General features: G+C 46.3%; 2 protein-coding genes and 1 long non-coding RNA gene across 5 annotated transcripts in view; 1 reads left to right on the top strand and 2 right to left on the bottom strand.

Annotated features, from left to right (window-relative positions):
• The window catches only part of HOMEZ (homeobox and leucine zipper encoding), a 24,648-nt gene extending 10,808 nt beyond the window's left edge, over positions 1 to 13,840 (bottom strand). The window contains exons 1-2 of one of the 3 annotated variants that reach the window (XM_019663064.1): positions 13,758 to 13,840; positions 11,181 to 11,260 (exon numbers count right to left, since the gene is read on the bottom strand). In XM_019663064.1, the coding sequence (XP_019518609.1) occupies positions 11,181 to 11,205 (25 nt within the window). In that variant the 5' untranslated portion in view covers positions 11,206 to 11,260; positions 13,758 to 13,840. Of the gene's footprint in view, positions 1 to 4,413; positions 5,284 to 11,180; positions 13,031 to 13,757 lie in introns of those variants that run through there. The other 2 variants (XM_019663061.1, XM_019663062.1) reach the window with 2 other exon arrangements.
• Positions 3,892 to 11,476, top strand: LOC109393647 (uncharacterized). The gene is made up of 3 exons (XR_002126300.1): positions 3,892 to 4,384; positions 7,935 to 7,990; positions 11,242 to 11,476. It is a non-coding gene; the product is annotated as an uncharacterized LOC109393647 (long non-coding RNA).
• Positions 12,624 to 16,369, bottom strand: PPP1R3E (protein phosphatase 1 regulatory subunit 3E). Its single transcript, XM_019663066.1, has 2 exons — positions 13,758 to 16,369; positions 12,624 to 13,451 (listed from the first exon to the last, which is right to left on the bottom strand). Exons 1-2 carry the CDS (start codon positions 14,172 to 14,174, stop codon positions 13,029 to 13,031), a joined length of 840 nt encoding a protein of 279 aa, XP_019518611.1. The 5' UTR covers positions 14,175 to 16,369; the 3' UTR covers positions 12,624 to 13,028.
• Positions 16,370 to 16,733: the final 364 nt, after the last annotated feature.

Genomic DNA, 16,733 nt, shown 5'->3' with positions numbered 1-16,733 from the left:
CCACCCCCCACCCCGTGCAGCCTTTGTCTCTTCTAAATGCTCAGTCTCTCTCCAGGGAGCCTAGAAAGCTCCCTCAGATTTTAGCAACACCCCTCCACATCCTCGCCCCCGCCCTCCCAAAGGCCTGCAGCGCTTATCTTAGGGCCAGGTTTTTTCTCCAGCCCAGGTGGTTAGGCTCATTATAAATTGTAGCCAGGTCTTGCAAGCTGCCCAGCAGCACCACTGGTTCTGGGTGTGGGGACTTCAGGGCTAGCCTCTGACCACACTTCAATTCCAGAAATACCTGCTCAAGTTTATTTCCCAGAATAATCCTGTTAACCGAATTTTAACTCAGCTCCCTATGTGGGCCTTATTAGATATATTTAACACATCTGTCACCCTTTACTCTTAGAGGGATCCCATCTGAGTTTATAAATATTACTTCTGATGTGTTAAGGATGGGACAGGATTCCTATGTAAATGCTACATGAACTGAGAAAAATCTCAAGTCTTGAAAATTACAAATAGTATAATATCAGGGATTTTATATAATGATTAGAAAAACTTCATTAGTATTTTAATGTGTGTCACCCTTCCTTTTAACAAACAAATCTTAACCGAAGGACAGGCAGATCCTAAAGGCAATACAGCTTGAAGAGAACCTTAAGAGAGTAAGTGGAGGCAGCACGGCACAGTGGGTAGAAATGGGATTCTTAAGTAAGGCCAACCTGCAGTTGGTTTTGCCACCAGCTAGCTATGTGGGCAAAGTTACTGAATTTACATGAGCCTTTGTTTCCTAAAATGTACAAAATGGAGACAGTGCTGAGTATATGTAAAGTTATTTTTACTAAGCACCTACATGTGCTAGGTGGTATGTGTATGCAGGGCCTAAAGCAGCTGTTAGAGGTGGAGGTATAGGGTGAAGCAGATTTGAGATTAATTGAAGCTCCACCACTTCCTAGCGTGCTGCTTGTCCTTGGGTAAGTTATTTAACCTAAGCCTTAGTTTCCCATCAGAAAAACCTACCTCACAAGTTTATGACTAAATGAAAAAAATGCACTTGACACTATGCCTAGAACAAAGGCAAGGCTCAGTAAATAGCTTTTATCATTACTTCAGCCTTATGGGGGTAATTCTGATATAAAGTAGTGCTCCTCCTAACAACAGGGGAAGTGAGACAAAGACTGAATCCTTTAAAATCACTGTTTTCAATCTGTTTTTGCATAGTCCTAATTCTAATGAGCACTGGAGGAAACCAGGGTGTCTGTGATTTTATACTTCTTATATTTTAGAAGTTGGATAGAGTTCCAGAAAGGATTTTGCTTCTTTAAAAAAGTGTGAAAATCGCTGCTTTAGAATTGAATCCATAATTTGGATATAAATTCTTTTTGATTGTCAGGTGAATTGCCAGTGTGGTAGCTCTACTTGTACCCTCCAGGTTCGGCCTAGATACGGCTGACTGGCCTGTGAGGAACTGCTTGCACAACCAGGTGCTAAACCACCATTTATTGGGTTGTCGGAAAAGTCATGACGCATTTTTGCAACAAAAAACAGAAAAAACACGTCATGACTTTTCCGACAACCCCACAGAAACCAAACCTAAGCTAGAGATACTTTATTGCAACCCTTGACATCTACTTAACTATTATACTTAACCTTGTTTGTGTCTGTTCTTTAAGGACACAATAACACTTTGGATATGAGAACAATGTAGCATAAGGGATAAAGTAGCCCAGTGTAAGGATGAAGACTGCCAGACAGGAAATAAGGCAGTCTTATGCCTAGGAGGAAGCATTTTGCTTTCCATTCATGTTGTTTGCTATCCTTCAGATTCACATGGCATCATCTTGATATTTCAGTATAGCATGCAATAATGCAAATACCATATTTGGTGTACTGTATACATCCAGTTTTCCAATTATACTAAACACAAGTTATGGAAGACTTCCTAATGCAGAATGGTGGCTTAAATCAAGGCACAACTGTACAGCTGGTACCTCCCTGAAAGAATCTGGCTTTGAAATAGGAAGAAACTGTAACTAAAGAGTGGCTCATGAGAATTATAACAAGTGGGGCAGACCCTAGAATGATCCAAACCACAATGAAGACACTACAGCGTCTTGTGTTCTTGTGCCTCCATTTGGGGAGGGTAGAAAAAGATGGAAATCAAAGCTGCAGAAATGATTCCTACAGGCAGAGGTGGCTGTGGGATTATCAATATTGAATAATTGCTAAATTTGTATCCTTATTAAATATGCCAGATATGCCCTACTGCTCCTTTAAGTCACTAATAAAAAAGTCAGAGGACAATGCCCTCTTTCCCTTTGGGCTTTCTTTCCATACCTCTGGGCAGATGGCAGAAAAGAATGGGCTGCCTTAAACTTCCAGTCTAGGTGTTTACACAATCCTAGGAAAAAAGAGGTGTTCAGAACTTTAGGATTGAGCCTAGGCTTATGGTTAAAGCAGGAGGCAGTTCAAGTGAGAGACTAGCTATGATCCTGCTAAATTCCCTAAATCTTTATTCAGAGAATTGAAGTACCGCTTGAAATGTGTTTTGGTGATACACTTTTAAGGGCCTAGAAGGACTTTTAGTGATATTCAATTTATGTGCTTCTCAACATTTTGGATCATGAACCTCTGTGAATCAGATAAAGGTGTGGACCCTCAGAAAGTTATGACTACTCCTCCACCCTCAAATAAGCATTCACACTGTACACATTATGTATGTAATCTCAGAGAGTTCACTGGCTGCTCAGAAGCCCAGCTTAAGAACCTCTGCCTTATGTTCTCCCAACTTAATAAAGGCAATGGTGGTAACTGCTTACAGAGGAACAAACAGCTTGATGTGAATGAATGGAAAGCATGGATGGAAGACTCAAGACAATTTAAGTAAGTGGGTATTGGTGATATTAGTTGGAGAGTAGAAGGGAGGGGTATTCATTTGGGCCAAGAGCCTGGCTTAACTGACCCACTGGACTACATGATCAATACCCACAGTGCACTGGATACTAGAAGCTGGTAGGCTACTGTCTCTTGTGCCAAAATCATCTGCTTCCTTCAGCTGCCCTGTGTGCTTGGGCCAGTTGTGTGTGATTTCAAACCTACTTATTATGCCCACTGTTCTTCTGTGTTTATATAATAATGTAATTAAACATCACATAAACCTATGAAAAATTAGTGCATTAAAAATGGTTCCTATGAAAACAAAGTCAAATGCTTCAGAAAGACAAAAAGGAGTATACATTTTAAAAATTGCTCAGTTGGGAGTAGGCAAGACAAGTATAAGAGACTGGAGGGGCAGGGGACTTAAAAATCTCAAAAGGGTTCTGCATTCAGATTGCTTCAAAAGTGTTAAAGTCCTCACTCCACTTTAAAGAAACCAAACCTGAAAATAAATCATAGATGATGAGAGGCAGTGGCTCCCATCTCAGGCTACACACTAGAATTACCTGGGAAACAAAGCAGGGCACCCTCCTCCTCATTCTGACTTAATTAGTCTGGACTGGGGCCCAGCCATCAGTAGTTTAAAAAGTTCTCAGGGCGCACTCAGATTTGAGATTTGTTTGTGTAGTTTATTCTAGAAAGACAATTGGGAACTCTAATCAGCAGACTTACACAAAGAAAACGCCTGGACACTACCCCAAAAGATTGGTGAAATCAATGTACTTTTAATGGCAATGCTTAAGATATGTATGCATCATTTTTTAAATTCCCAACTTTAACTGGATTTTTTGGTTTTCTACTGCCATCTACCTATCCTAATTATATAATATAATAGGGCTTCAAATGAATGGTGAATGGGAGGTTCGTATGATAGATCTCCTGATCCGGGCTCACATTATCAAACAGGTCTCAGCTGAGTCTTCTTTCAGTTTAGAAGTCTCAGATTAGGACGCAACACAGGAACCTCTAGGATTCGGGTTCTCACTTTCCTGGTTGGTTTTCTGAGTATGGTTGGGTAGGTCAGAAGGGGCAGTTTCTCCTAAACCTTTCATTCCCAAAGTCCACTGCTCCCCAGAAGTAAGGCCAGGTTTCTGTACGTGTGTTGAGGTCGCCAGGAGGTAGTCATGGGGAAGAGGAGGGAGGCCTGGGAAGGAAACGTTTCTCCTATCCTCCATTTCACAGGCAGTCTAGAAGCCTCCAAACTGGGTCAGAGAACAAAAGTTGCTACACTTGGGGCGATGAGCCCCAGGGAGCAGGCGAATCTCAATCCTCCCCTCGCCAAGGGCGTCCCAACCCAGCCTTCCCCTCCCTCCCTACACACCCACTCACCCTCCCCTAGTTACAACAGGGAATCGTAAAGTCCAGAGGAGAAGAGAACCGGGGTAGTTCGAAACTCGAATTCTCCTCCCCCCAGCGCGGGGATAGGGCTCCGGAGGTCGGAGATCGCACAGGGGCAGGGAGGGTAAGTCGAAGGGGCTGGGGATCACTCACCGCGGTCCGGCCCGGGCGGCGGCTCCCAGCCTTGCACCATGGGCCGGGGGGGAAGGGGGTGAAGGGGCAGGGGGCCTCCGGGGTGGGAGTGGGGTTCCCGCCCGGTGCGGCCTGCTCCGAGCCCACCCGTACGGAGAGCCTGGACCGGGACTACCCCTCCCGCCCCCGAGAACGCGCCCGTCTAGCCCAGCCCTGCTTGAGCGAGTTGGAGGCGGGGTGGATGGGTGGGGCGGGCCCCGTGGGCGGTGCCAAGGTAGCCCGAGTCCCGATTGGTGGACACAGGCAGGCGGGCACCGGCGGAACGCACTGGGCTGTCCATTGGCTGCGTGTGTCTCGACCGAAGTCAGCTATTGGCTGCGTGGGCCTCAGCCGGGGTGGCTATTGGGTGCGTGGGCAGGGAAGATGTCCTCCGGGGCCAGGGTGTCGTGAATGGTACCTTCCCCCACCCTCGACCTAGCGACGCCGGACCTTCGAAGTACAGGGTGCCATGTTCCTCCCAGAATTCCCCAAGGAATTCACAGCACTTGCTGAAGTGTTCAGAGCGTCAACTACTTCCCATGTTTCCTCCTGAGGGAAGACTTTTTCAGCATTCACTTGCCAGCCTTTTCACACGAGCCGCTTCTTCCCAGCAAAGGGGACAACCGCCGTCAGCAGGGTCACTGTAAAGGAAGCGGCTAAAGCAACCGGGAACTTGTTCTCGAGATGGATCAAATGTCTTGCCACCCAGAAAGGGTGGCACCTTCGGCCGCTTCCCGGGTCCAGCTGGCAACGCACAGTTGTTCCCCAAGAAGTGTTGGAGGGGTCCCTCATTGGGACTTATCAGACCCCCAGGTCCCCATTCCATTCCTGCACTTAAAGAGGACTTGAAGCGCTGCCTCATATTTGGGGACCTTAGTTCAAAAAAGGAATGACAATCGAATTGACTTTCCACCAAAGCAGTATTCCATACACGGAAATTGTGGGTTAAAAGTATGTATAGTTAGGATTCTCAGCCTTCTGACTAAAATTTGGGAACCATACTTTCTAAAGTAACTCTTCTGTTCTTATGCTGGTCTTTGAAAAAGTCTCTTTTTGCCTATTCAGGTCATTTAGTAGCTTATATAAACTAATGATTTATAAAACAATTTCAGACTTTGTCCTGTATTATGCAGACCTCACCCCTACACATGTACCCCCAAAAGCCAACCATCATAACTTACTTGATTCTTCATTGCTCCACTCTAAGATCTAGAGCTCTTCAGGGTTGCCAGACATCAGAAATCTCTCTTTTCAGTGTCGAGCCCAATTTTCTGTTGCTGGCCCCGTATTTGCCCCTGCCTTCCCCTTCTCTCTCATATTTTGTAACAATCTCAACTAAGAGCCAGCCCCACATCTTCAAGCTAGTATTCAGCAAAAAACAGGAGTAAGCAACTGGAAGACGTTCATACTCAGCTTCAGAGTTAAAAGCTTTTGATCCTTCAGGGTTTAAGCCAGGGCTGGTGGTATATACAACTTCTAAATCATGACAATACCCGGATGATTTGTATGTAATGAAAGAAAGGAAAAGTGAAACACTTTAGGCAGCAGCAGCCCTCAGTTTTTAGTGGAGAAGTCATTCTCTCATGATTCAAACAATGAGACTAGATTAACTGGGAAGAACTTGTTCTCGTTTGGCTGGAAAGCCGGGCAGGAACTGTCAGTGGGAATTTAGTGCCTGACCCTGGAGGGGTCAGTCACTCTGAGCATCCCTGATCACAGGTTTGGGATTATGATAGGTGGAGAGCTCAGCCACCTTTCTTGTCTCAGAAAGACACTCTTGAGAGTCAAGAGTAGGGAGCAGAATCAAAGACAGATTTAGGAGAGGGAGAACCAAAGGAAAGAACCTCCTCTGCTCCAGTTCTGGAGTGCAGGCTGACATCTCCCACTTTTATGTGGGTTCCACCCTAAAGTTTTAGAAGATGGAGTGGACTGAGTAGGGGAGTGGAAGAGAGGAAGAGACAATATCAGAGAAGAAAGGGTCCCTCTGTTAGCAAGACAATAACCCTCCCAGCTCTTCCAGGGACTAGAACGGAAGAATGGGGACTCATCGTGTCATCCTCAATGTAGAAATGTTAATCCCCCATCATTGGTAAAAATCCTTTCTCCCTTTTCATGGTTCAGACTGACCAGAGGCACATTTACCCTATAGCTAAGGAAGCTGAAGTTGCAGGGCCCTCCCTTGCACAGACTTCTTCCAAAGCACTAGAGGAGCCCCAGCAATGTTAACATGGTCATAGGCTTTTGTAAAATTTGGAAAAAATATTTAAACTGTAATTCATTAAGATTGATGTCTCTCTCCTTTCTGTCTTCCCTTCCATCACACTTTCTGTTTTGTCAGGCATAAATGGTGGGGCCTTGGGCATTTTGGGAGTGGCTAAGGAAGTTGAGTTAGGGATACATTTAGTTCAGATTTTGTAGGTATACATCTGTGGTTTGAAGTTACTTCTGTGAATAGTTAAATAGTAGGTATAGTGTTATGGGTTGAATTGTTTCCCCACCCCAAGTTCATATGTTCAAGTCCTAACTTTCAATACCTCAAAATGTAATTGTATTTAGAGATAAGGTCTATAAAATGTAATTAAATTGAGGTCTTTAGGGCTAGTCTTAATCCATTATGACTGGTGTCCTTACGATAAAAAGAAATTTTGACACAGACATGCACCTAGGAAAGACCATGTAAAGATATAGTAAGGAAAAGACTATCGTAAGCCAAGGCAAGAGGAACCTCAGAATGAAATCAACCCTACTCACAACTTGATCTCAGGCTTCTAGCCTCTAGAACTGTGAATTTCTGTTGTTTAAGCCACCTAGTCTGTAGTATTTTATGGCAGCTTTAGAAAACTAATACACATAGCTTCCAGAATACTCCTAATGTCAACAATTCATCATATAGGAGGTCCTTGAATAACATGTTGTTCAATATCATCTCATAACATTGAGATGCCATAGGAACTTAACTCTTATTTATATCAATTAGCCTATGGTAAAGTTGGTTTTATTATACATTGTTTTGCTTGAAGTCGCAGAATCTTTCAACATACTAAGTGAAGACTTACTATATATGACATTAGTCATTGCACATTTGAAATGCTTCAAAATCTTATACCCACATATACAAAAGAAATTTGATATTTTTTCCAAGTTTGAAAAAAATTCTAAAAAATTATGTGACATTATCACAAGGTGTGAAGGTGAAATGTTCCTACATTATAGAGAATTTATAAAAGTAACCATGTAATAGATTGAATTACCTTTCCACACTCTTTATAGAAAACATTATATATAACCATCATTTGAAAAGGCTATCAATGAGCAAGCAGACAAAAACAGAGTTGTAGGAAAAAATATATAGGTTTGCCAGGTAGGTAGATAAGTTTTAAAATTTATTTTTTGACTTTGTGATATTGTGGTACTTATTAGCTTTTTTAAAATTGTAATGTGTATATCTTTTCTAATTCTAAAATATATCCACTTTTGTAACTAATGTATTTTTCTTTAAAAAGGTATGCTTGAGGTACCCAAAAGTTGGATCTATCCTGGGGCTAACCAAATGGATATGGTGAGTTTCTGCCCTATTTAGGAGAACCCTGTTCTCCACTCTATCTCCTAAGAAATACCAAAGCTGAGGGCTGACCCATCAGAACACAAGTATTGAGAATTTGGGATAGCAAAAGCTGCAGTGAAGGAGTTGGTGGAAGAAAGATTTCAGACAGACCTACTGCCAAACTAAGATATAAGAAGTCTGGAAAGACATTAGGTCCACAGAGGGACCCTAGGCAATAAGCCATAGTGAGAACCCATGGAAAGCCCTCACTTACCTGTCCTTGGGTGTTTGCTCCTCATTCTGACTCTACACTTCAGTGTATCTGGTTTCACTTACAACACATATCAGAATGGGTACTCTGCAGTGACATCACAACTTGGCCATTATGATGTAATGAGGAGGCATCCGATTATTTTGGGGCTAGGGCTTCCCTACTAGGAATGTTGTCTCATTACTTTGTGGGTAATTGGATTCTTGCATCATTCAGGTGATGTGGGAGTCGATACTATGTTAGAACATTATCTTTTTCAGGGATGCCTCCCTTTAATATCTATTTCTATTGCTCTTTCTGGATTAGACAGAGGTCCTTGCAGAAGAGCCGCCACCAAAGGGGAAACAAGGGGCTTCTACCCACGCTCTTCCCTTTAACTGGGCTGGGTGCCAGGGAACTAAATCGCTGGGCCCTGGTAACTTTCCCTACCACTATCCCAAATGGTGGTGGGATCCTGTTGGGGTATCTTATACCAGGGCTGCCCAACTCCTCCATGTTTCCTTCCCACTCAACTTTGCATAGTCAGAGGACTCCAGTATCAGTGAATAGAACTTTTAAGAAATAAGATGTCTAAGAAATGAGGGGTGCGAGGGAAGAACTTGTCTCGGGGTCTCTTGCCACCCTCAGCCCAAAACAAACAATACTTCTCAACATCTGATGATATACATTCTTTTCATATTTCAACTTTATTTCAAACATGAGGTCTTTTATCCAGAAGGGAGAGCAGGTGTATGAGGCAGCTGAGGTGAGGCACAATACTAGTGGGTTTGGGGCCCAGTGAACAGGGCTGCACTATGAAGGGGCTGGGGAAGCTCTAGGAGGGTCTGAGCTCCCCAGGTTTGCTATTCAATGGGTGGATTATTTAGTGTTTTCAGCAACTTCATTCTTCTTTAGCAATATTACCAAAGAAGTGCCACGGCTGGGGACATAGAAAAAACTACCAGTCCCATTTGTTTCTCCTTATGCCTAGATGGGGAAGGGAATGGAAACTAGTAGCAGAAAATGAAACATTTCTGATGTTATCCCTTGCCATGAAAAATGGGTGGGTCTGACTGCAAAACCCTGTTTCGTACCCTGGAAAAGGGATGTGGTCAGGAGGCCTGGGTTTAAGCCCCATCTCAAGCTGCATTAAAAAATTATCTCACCCTGCTGGAGTCACTTCTCATCTGTGAATCTGTGTCCTTATTTGTAAAGGACCCAGTTATCTCTAAAGACAAGCCTTTTCAGGTCTCTATGACCTGTGGATTACAAGAATCCAGAGGAGCTCCAGAGAAAAACAGGAGTTAGAAGCAAGGAATGTGGGAGTTAGATTGGAAAGTTGAGGAGTTAGGGGTTATGATGAAGAGGAATGATGAACTGCATTCATAAAGAGAAACAAAGGAAAAGGAAGAAGGCTATCAGACATCTGAGGTCTGGATGAGAGGAAATGGCAACAGTGCTCCTGCTGTGTTGCTTCAAGGAACTAAGCCCCTGACCATGGTAATGGTTTCTCTCATGGCACTTCCCAGTCCACAGCTCACATGCTATACCCTAAATTGCTCCTGTTCATACAGTCATCAGCCTTCAGAGAAAAGTCCTACCACAATGCCTAACACATAACACATCCCTAAAGATTCCCCCAAACTCCTTAGTGTTTGCCATATCAGGTTAGGCTATCAGCTGCCCTGGAGCAGCACTGTATGAGAACCAGAAGACTCATGTGTTGGGTCTATAAAGCTGAGAATGGGGGCATGTGTGAGCCACAGTACTTCTTACAGAGAAAGAGCTCAGGAAACAATGGATTATCCTTGGTTCCCTGCTCCCAGCCAGCTTGCATTTATCCACTCAGTAATACCATGGCTCTCAGAGAGGGCCGGAGTACAGAGCATCCAGTCCTAGTTGGATCTTTCTAGCAGCAAGTTTAGGCAATTGGCCTGTTCAAGGCTAGTGGTGGGTTTGGGAAGGGGGGCGGCACACCAATAGGTGTGGAAGGTTCACTAGGGCCAGGGGAGAATCCCACTGTATGGAAAGGCTATAGTTGAAATGGGTTCCAAGTTCACTAGCAGGCAGGCGGAGTTAGTCCCTTGCTGATTCTGCAGATCTGGGACACCGGCGTAAGAGACAGCAGCAAGCTCCTAGAAGGAGCAGATGAAGTTTGGGACCCTCAGTGCTTTGCCTTCTCCAAGCCAGTTTGGGAGACTGGGAGGATGGGAAGGCAGAGCACTATTAGAAACTGTGGTTTTTTTTCCTAGTAAGAGATGATATATGGCAAGGTTTTTAATAGAAAAAAATATATAACATCATGGTTACGCACAGAAGCTCTGGAGATTTTTTGGGTTCACACCCTAGCTCTGCCTTTACTAGCTGTCTTGAACAAATTACTGAGTTTTTCTGAGCTGCTTCCTCATCTCTAAAACAGGGATAGTATTACTCAACTCATGGCATTATTTTGAAGATTATAATGCAGGTAAGACATCAGATTTAGTGGGTAAGTATATTATGAGCTATTATGATTAATACAACAGTAATGCATACAAATTAAGCAAGATTACTACATACTGAGCCTTGAGCTAGTCTCCCTCTTCATTATCCTCCCTTGGGCTCTTCACTGATAACTAAGCGCATTGCTTGGTGGCTTCCAATACAGTTTCACTGTTCACTCTGCTGGAACTTTGACCTGAAGGTGATCCATAAGATGTATGAAATTGTTTTCACCAGATAAGGATGACGTTTAAATGGGCCTTTGTTTGAGGAATGACTCTTTTTCAGGCATCTTTCTTCAAAGGATTAAGGCTTTAGACAGGAGGGGTATGGTAACAAGCCCCATACTGTATTCCAAATGTATGTACAGGTACAAATGATGCACTTTTTCACTTACTGATGAGGAAGAGGGGGACCCAGAAATTTTTCTTTGAGAAATCAGTAACAGATATAAAGGGGTGGGGAGCTGGTTACCTGGGAGCTCCTTGTTCATTTGCATCAGGAACTGCTTCTTTTCCCCTCTTCTCCCTTCTAGAAGACTGTCAAGAAGGAGCCTGAGGGAGGAAGGTGGATTGACCATGGTCTTGGAGAAAAGTTAGTAGGTTCTCCACCCCTTCTGGAGGGAGAAGGAATAGCACAGAACACGAGGGAGGCAATTTTCCAATTAGAGAAAATGAAAGTAAGTACTCTATTATGCTAAAAGAAAAATGAAAGTGAAAAGAGAGGGACAAGATAAAAGCAAAGGGCTTAGGAATAGGGTAGGAGGGGGGAAAAAAACCCAACAACTAGCAGAGGTTAACCAGGAGAGACATCGGCATGAATGTATATGGGTAAGAGCCCAGCTTTCCCATTTATTTCACTCGCTCAGGATATGGAGCAGACTGCCATCTTCTGGTGCCATTTAATTTTCAAGTTGCTTTGATTCTTGATTTGAAATGTTTTCTATTTCTTATACAAATAATCTCTTATCCTCAGGAGAGCTCCCCAACATTGTTTCCTTTCATCTTTGGGACTCTGTCAACATTTCCCCCAAGAGACCTCCCCAAAGCTGTCTCAGAGCATCCAAGCTAGAAATCTGTTAGGGCCAGAGCAAAGAAAAAAAAGGGGGCAGAGGAAGAGTTGTGTTTTGGAAGAAGCCTTAGTACCCTGAGGCTGCAGGCTGGTCTGGAGATGCTTCCTGGCCTTGCAAGATTTGTGTCAAAAACTGGAGGACCCATCCTCTGCCTGAACCAAACGCTCAAACGCTTGCTCACTCAAACGCTCGGGGTGCTGTGCATTCTGAACTGTAGCACTCAAACTATAGGCTGGAGGATGTGGCTTCTAATCTACACTCTGCCATTCACAGATTATAAAACGTCAAAGCAAGAAAAGGCCAAAAAGACATCACCTAAACCAAACCCAAATTACCAAGGAGGAAACTGGGGCCCAGACAGATGAAGGAACTTGCCCAAAGTTATACAGCTAGTCAGTGGCTTCCTAGTCTTGAGGCAGAATCAGAATAGTGATTCTTGTGATTCACAGTCCCTTGATAAATACAGTCCATAAAGTGCTTAGAGGTCATTAGAAGGCACCCCAGAACGATAAGGCTGGCTTTTTCTGGAAACCCCTGAGTGTAGCAACCCATTAGCCGCAGCATTATTAGGCTTCAAGGACAAGTCTGGAGTTGGTTTTGTCTTCATTTACACCCCCCTGGACTGCAAGGAGGAGGAAGGAGCCCTGAATACTACCTGCCAACCTTCCCCACCTAGTTCTCCCAGACCCAAGCCAGAGGTGACAAGGGAATCCTGTCATAATGCCAGGGTGTGGGAGCAATGGCCAAGTTTCTGGAACTTCATCAAGGCAATTTATAGCTGAGTTAAAGCTAGGATGGACAGGGTTGATGGACCTGAGATGGCAAAGGTAGGTAAGAAAAGGGAATGAGCCAGCAATCTAAATGACTTTAACTGGGGTGGGCTGCTACTTCACACTAAATACCTCCTCAGTCCCAAAGAGGTACCTTAACCTTCCACTGCCTAGGCCTGCAGAACACTTTCTCCCAGTGCCCAATGACTGAAGAGAACGCCACCATCATCCCTGTTGTTTGCTTTTTTCGAATTCTTCTAGCGCCCTTTCCAGTCTCCTTTCTACTGTACCTTGGGTTCCTTCTACTCACACCTACTCGTTGTTTTCCACCCATCTCCCCGACTTTCGCTGATTCCACCCACTCCCCAAACCCTTTTGACTTCTCCCCCACTTGACTCTTTCGGACAGCTCCCCGCCAAATCTTCGGGCACCCCTAGCCCCCAGGTGCCTTTGGTTTTTTCGCCGTCGGCCGCAGGCGTCTCAGATAAAGTGAATCCAGCCCTGAGGCTCCGGGGTTCCGCCACTGCCCGGGTGCTCAGGCCCACGTAGAGCATAGTCACGGCCGCTGTTGTTGTCCCAGAACTCGTGGCCTGTCACACGGTAGCGCAAAGCGAAAAGCAGGGCGCCCCCAATGGGCGGCGCGGGCAGGCGAAAGGCGAAGCGGTCCGCGCGCGGAGGGGGCGGAGCCGGGCCGGCGTAGGCGGCGGGCGCCTCGCGTTGGCTCCGCCAGCCGTCGGCGCTCCAGCGCACGCTCACGCGCTTCTCGTAGGCCAGGTCCAGCACGCGCGCGCTCCCGGCCACGCCCAGCGGGCCCGCCTCGGCGCGTTCCAGGCAGATACGCTGCGCCTGCAAGCGGGCGGAGAAGCCGGGCTCGCTGGCCGGCTCCAGGGCGGCGCGCGCCTCCTGGGGACGAAAGAGGGAGAGGGAGGACCGAGCACTGGCGATGTGAGGGCAGAGACAGGGGGCGGGGTCAGAGCGAGGCATTGGACCAATCTGACGCCGACCCCGACGTCCGGGCCTTCACAGTGCGGCCCAGCTGCGAGAGTGGCCGAGAGCCCCTCGCCAATGGGGACCCCAAAAGGGACGTGCAAGAGCAAGCCCGGGGTTGGACATGGAGATGGGTATTCATTGATTAATCCACTCCCCCACGCCCGCCGCGGTCGAAATGGGGATGCCCAGGAAAGGGGCGTGCGTGCACCTGCCGCCTACCTGGAGGCCGCGGGCGCGGGGCTGGCACGGCGTGAAGTGGCGGAGGGCGTCCCTCTGCAGCTGGACCTGCACGTGGCGGGGCACCCGGGGCAACTCTCCAGGGCGGAAGCGGCGCACGGCGGTCAGCTCCAGCCCCAACGCGTCGGCGAAACGCACTCTCTTGCGGGTATTGGGGCTGCGGCTGCGGGGCGCCCGGGCACCGCCGCCTCCGGCCGGCGCGGAGCGAGCCCGGCGGCCCCGACTCGGAACGTGAGCGCGGGATCTGGCCCCGAGGCGCGTTCCGCCCTCGCCTGGCTCCTCCTCCGGCTCCTCCTCGAGGCTGGGCCGCTGACTGCGGTAGTAGGCGCGCTCAGTCAGCGCGGCGATGAAGCTCAGGTTGCGGGGGATGTTGGTGCGGGGGGGCCGCTCGCGAGACATGGCACCCCCCGCCCCGGCAGGGCCTGCCCGCAGCGCCGCCGCTCTGACCTCCCTCTCAATGGCTCACTCGCTGGAGTCCACGCAGAAGCTGCCCGGCCCGCTTCAGCCGCCCCTCGCGGTTGCGTACTCTCCTTGCTGTCACCTCCAGGATCCTCCACCTCCCGTAGTTCTGCCTCGCCTTGGTGACTACCTTTCCCTCCCTCTTGCCATCAGCTTCCAGGGTCTTAGACGATCACCTCCTGTCTCCTGCTAGCTGTCTGCTCTGAGCGTGCGCTCAGCAGCACACACCCTCGGGTCTCGCGGCCGTCGTGGCCCAGGCCCCCGCCCACAGCCCTCTGACAGGTGGCTCCCCATCTGCCTTCCTTGCTGCTGCTGCTGCACCAGGGGGCGGGCACTCCACCCTTTGCATCCTTAGTGAGACCACTCTGCCCCCCTCCCATTTTTTTAACGACCTCAACCTTTCTGGCACAGGATGAGTTAATGCAGGATGTAAAGTGTAACGTTTCCTTTTCTTACAGGGGAAGGTTAAAAAACGCTCAGTGTGTGACTCTTTTCAGGGCTTACTGTTTAAACTCTAGTTTACAGGTTTTGGCGGGGCGGGGGAGGGAGGTTTGCAAATAAGGGAAGGTCATGAAAACTAGGTAGAATCCCAAATAGAAGCTGAGATGCGGCCCACAAAGATTGGTGGCCCATTGGAAAAAGTTCTGAACTAAGAGTCGTGGGAAGACAAAGCTTCTGGTCTCACCTCTGATGCTATTTAGCTGTGTAACCTTGAGCAAGGCACAACTTCTCTGTAACCTCAGTTTTCTCATCTGTAAAAAAGTGGATTAGAATTCTGATCTCTAACCTTACTGTAAGCCCTTTGAGGACAGAGGATGTGTCTGATTCATAGTCAGTTCAGCACACAGTAGGTCTTTAAATTATTGAATGAATGGGCACACCACACTTTTGGAACTGGGACTATAGGGTTCTAGTTCCAGTGGGAGGTTCCAAGTAGGGCACAGAGCCAGCATTTTTATTCATTTTTTTCTGTGTTAGTGAAAAGAGCATGTAAAGTTTTGTTTAGTTTTTTTCTACTTCCCTACTGATGTTATATAGCACTTACAATGTGCTAGATACAGTTGTAAGAGTTTTACAAACATTAACTCATACGGCAGCAACCATCATAAATAGCCATAGTATCATTATGACTATTTTTACAGATGAGAAAATCAATGGAGAGAGAGGCTAAGACTCTTGCCCAAGGTCACAAGATAATAATTGGGGAGCTGGGATTAGAACCTCAGCAGTCTGACTCTAGAGTCCACTTTCTTATCTACTTGTTTATATAAGATTGAAACATTTAATGGTAATTGTTAACATCTTCAGAGTACTGAAATGGGGAGTCTTAGAATAGAAATGGAATCTCTAAATTTAAAACAGCAGGAGAGTTTAACTGTAACAAGTGACTAAGTTGGAAATAAACAGGGAGACATACTACCTTATTATTGTAGAATTCATTCCTGTTTGCATTTTAACTTCAGTATTAACTATAACAATACTATTTAGTCAGGACTGATTTTTAAAGTGATTCAGTTTTATTTTTCTTATTTAACATATATGTATATAACCCAAAGAATATTCTTTTTATATTTTAGGGTATAAAATAGTGTTACACTAATTTGTTTTACAGTTAAGCAGTTTAAAACTGTCTTCCTTGCTCTGGTAAGATATGTCATTAACAAAATAGATAAGGTTCAAGGTTAACCTATATGGCCTGAAGTTTTCTGGTAAAAACTCTGTTGCCTTATCTACTGTTGAGCTGCCATTCATTGGCTCTGTGGTTTTGGCCTGAGAAGATCCTTGAGGTACACAGCTTTGGACCTGATCTAATTTGTGGTGGTCCAGCACCTTGTTTTCCTGGCTGCTCAGACTGACTTTGAACCTTTAGTCCAAATCAGTCTTTGTTTCTTAAACAGCCACTGCAGTTATCTTCAAACATCGACTGGGCCTGCTCAATAACTGGCCAGAGGCGTTGAGTGATTCATTCAGTCAACATTTACTAAAGCTCTGTTAAGACTTGAGGACATAAAAGTGAATAAAATTCAGTTCCTGCTTTCACAGAGCTTATAAATAAATGGCGGGCAGACAAAAATATATTTGGACCCTGAGACTTAAAAATATTTTTATTTGGGCCGGCCGAGTGGCGCGATGGTTAAGAACTCGCTTGGGATGCCAGAGGACCCTGGTTCGGATCCCACAGATGAGGGCCAGTGACACTGCCCTCTACAGCTAAGATGCTGAACAACAGCTCAACCTGGAGCTGGACTGCCATGAGTCGCCGGCGACGGCATAGGCTNTGCCCTCTACAGCTAAGATGCTGAACAACAGCTCAACCTGGAGCTGGACTGCCATGAGTCGCCGGCGACGGCATAGGCTGCAGTCCCTGTGGCAGTGGGTTGCCATGGGCTACCATGTGTAGCCAGCAGCCAGCGTGAGCGGCCAGCAGCCGCTGTGAGCGGCCGTCCAGAAGCCGGCGACTGATCTGCCTCACCAGAGAAGAACACAATGATGGTGCCA

The sequence above is a fragment of the Hipposideros armiger genome, unplaced genomic scaffold, assembly GCF_001890085.2.
Source record: "Hipposideros armiger isolate ML-2016 unplaced genomic scaffold, ASM189008v1 scaffold_385, whole genome shotgun sequence".
Classification (NCBI taxonomy): Eukaryota; Metazoa; Chordata; class Mammalia; order Chiroptera; family Hipposideridae; genus Hipposideros; species Hipposideros armiger.
This window is presented reverse-complemented; position numbering and strand designations above follow the sequence as displayed.

Excerpts from the sequence above, each read along its gene's own strand:
- PPP1R3E (XM_019663066.1), bottom strand. The coding sequence starts at position 14,174 with ATGTCTCGCGAGCGGCCCCCCCGCACCAACATCCCCCGCAACCTGAGC. Across the intron at positions 13,452-13,757 it reads CCCGCGCCCGCGGCCTCCAG|GAGGCGCGCGCCGCCCTGGA; the intron begins GTAGGCGGCAGG and ends TTTCGTCCCCAG.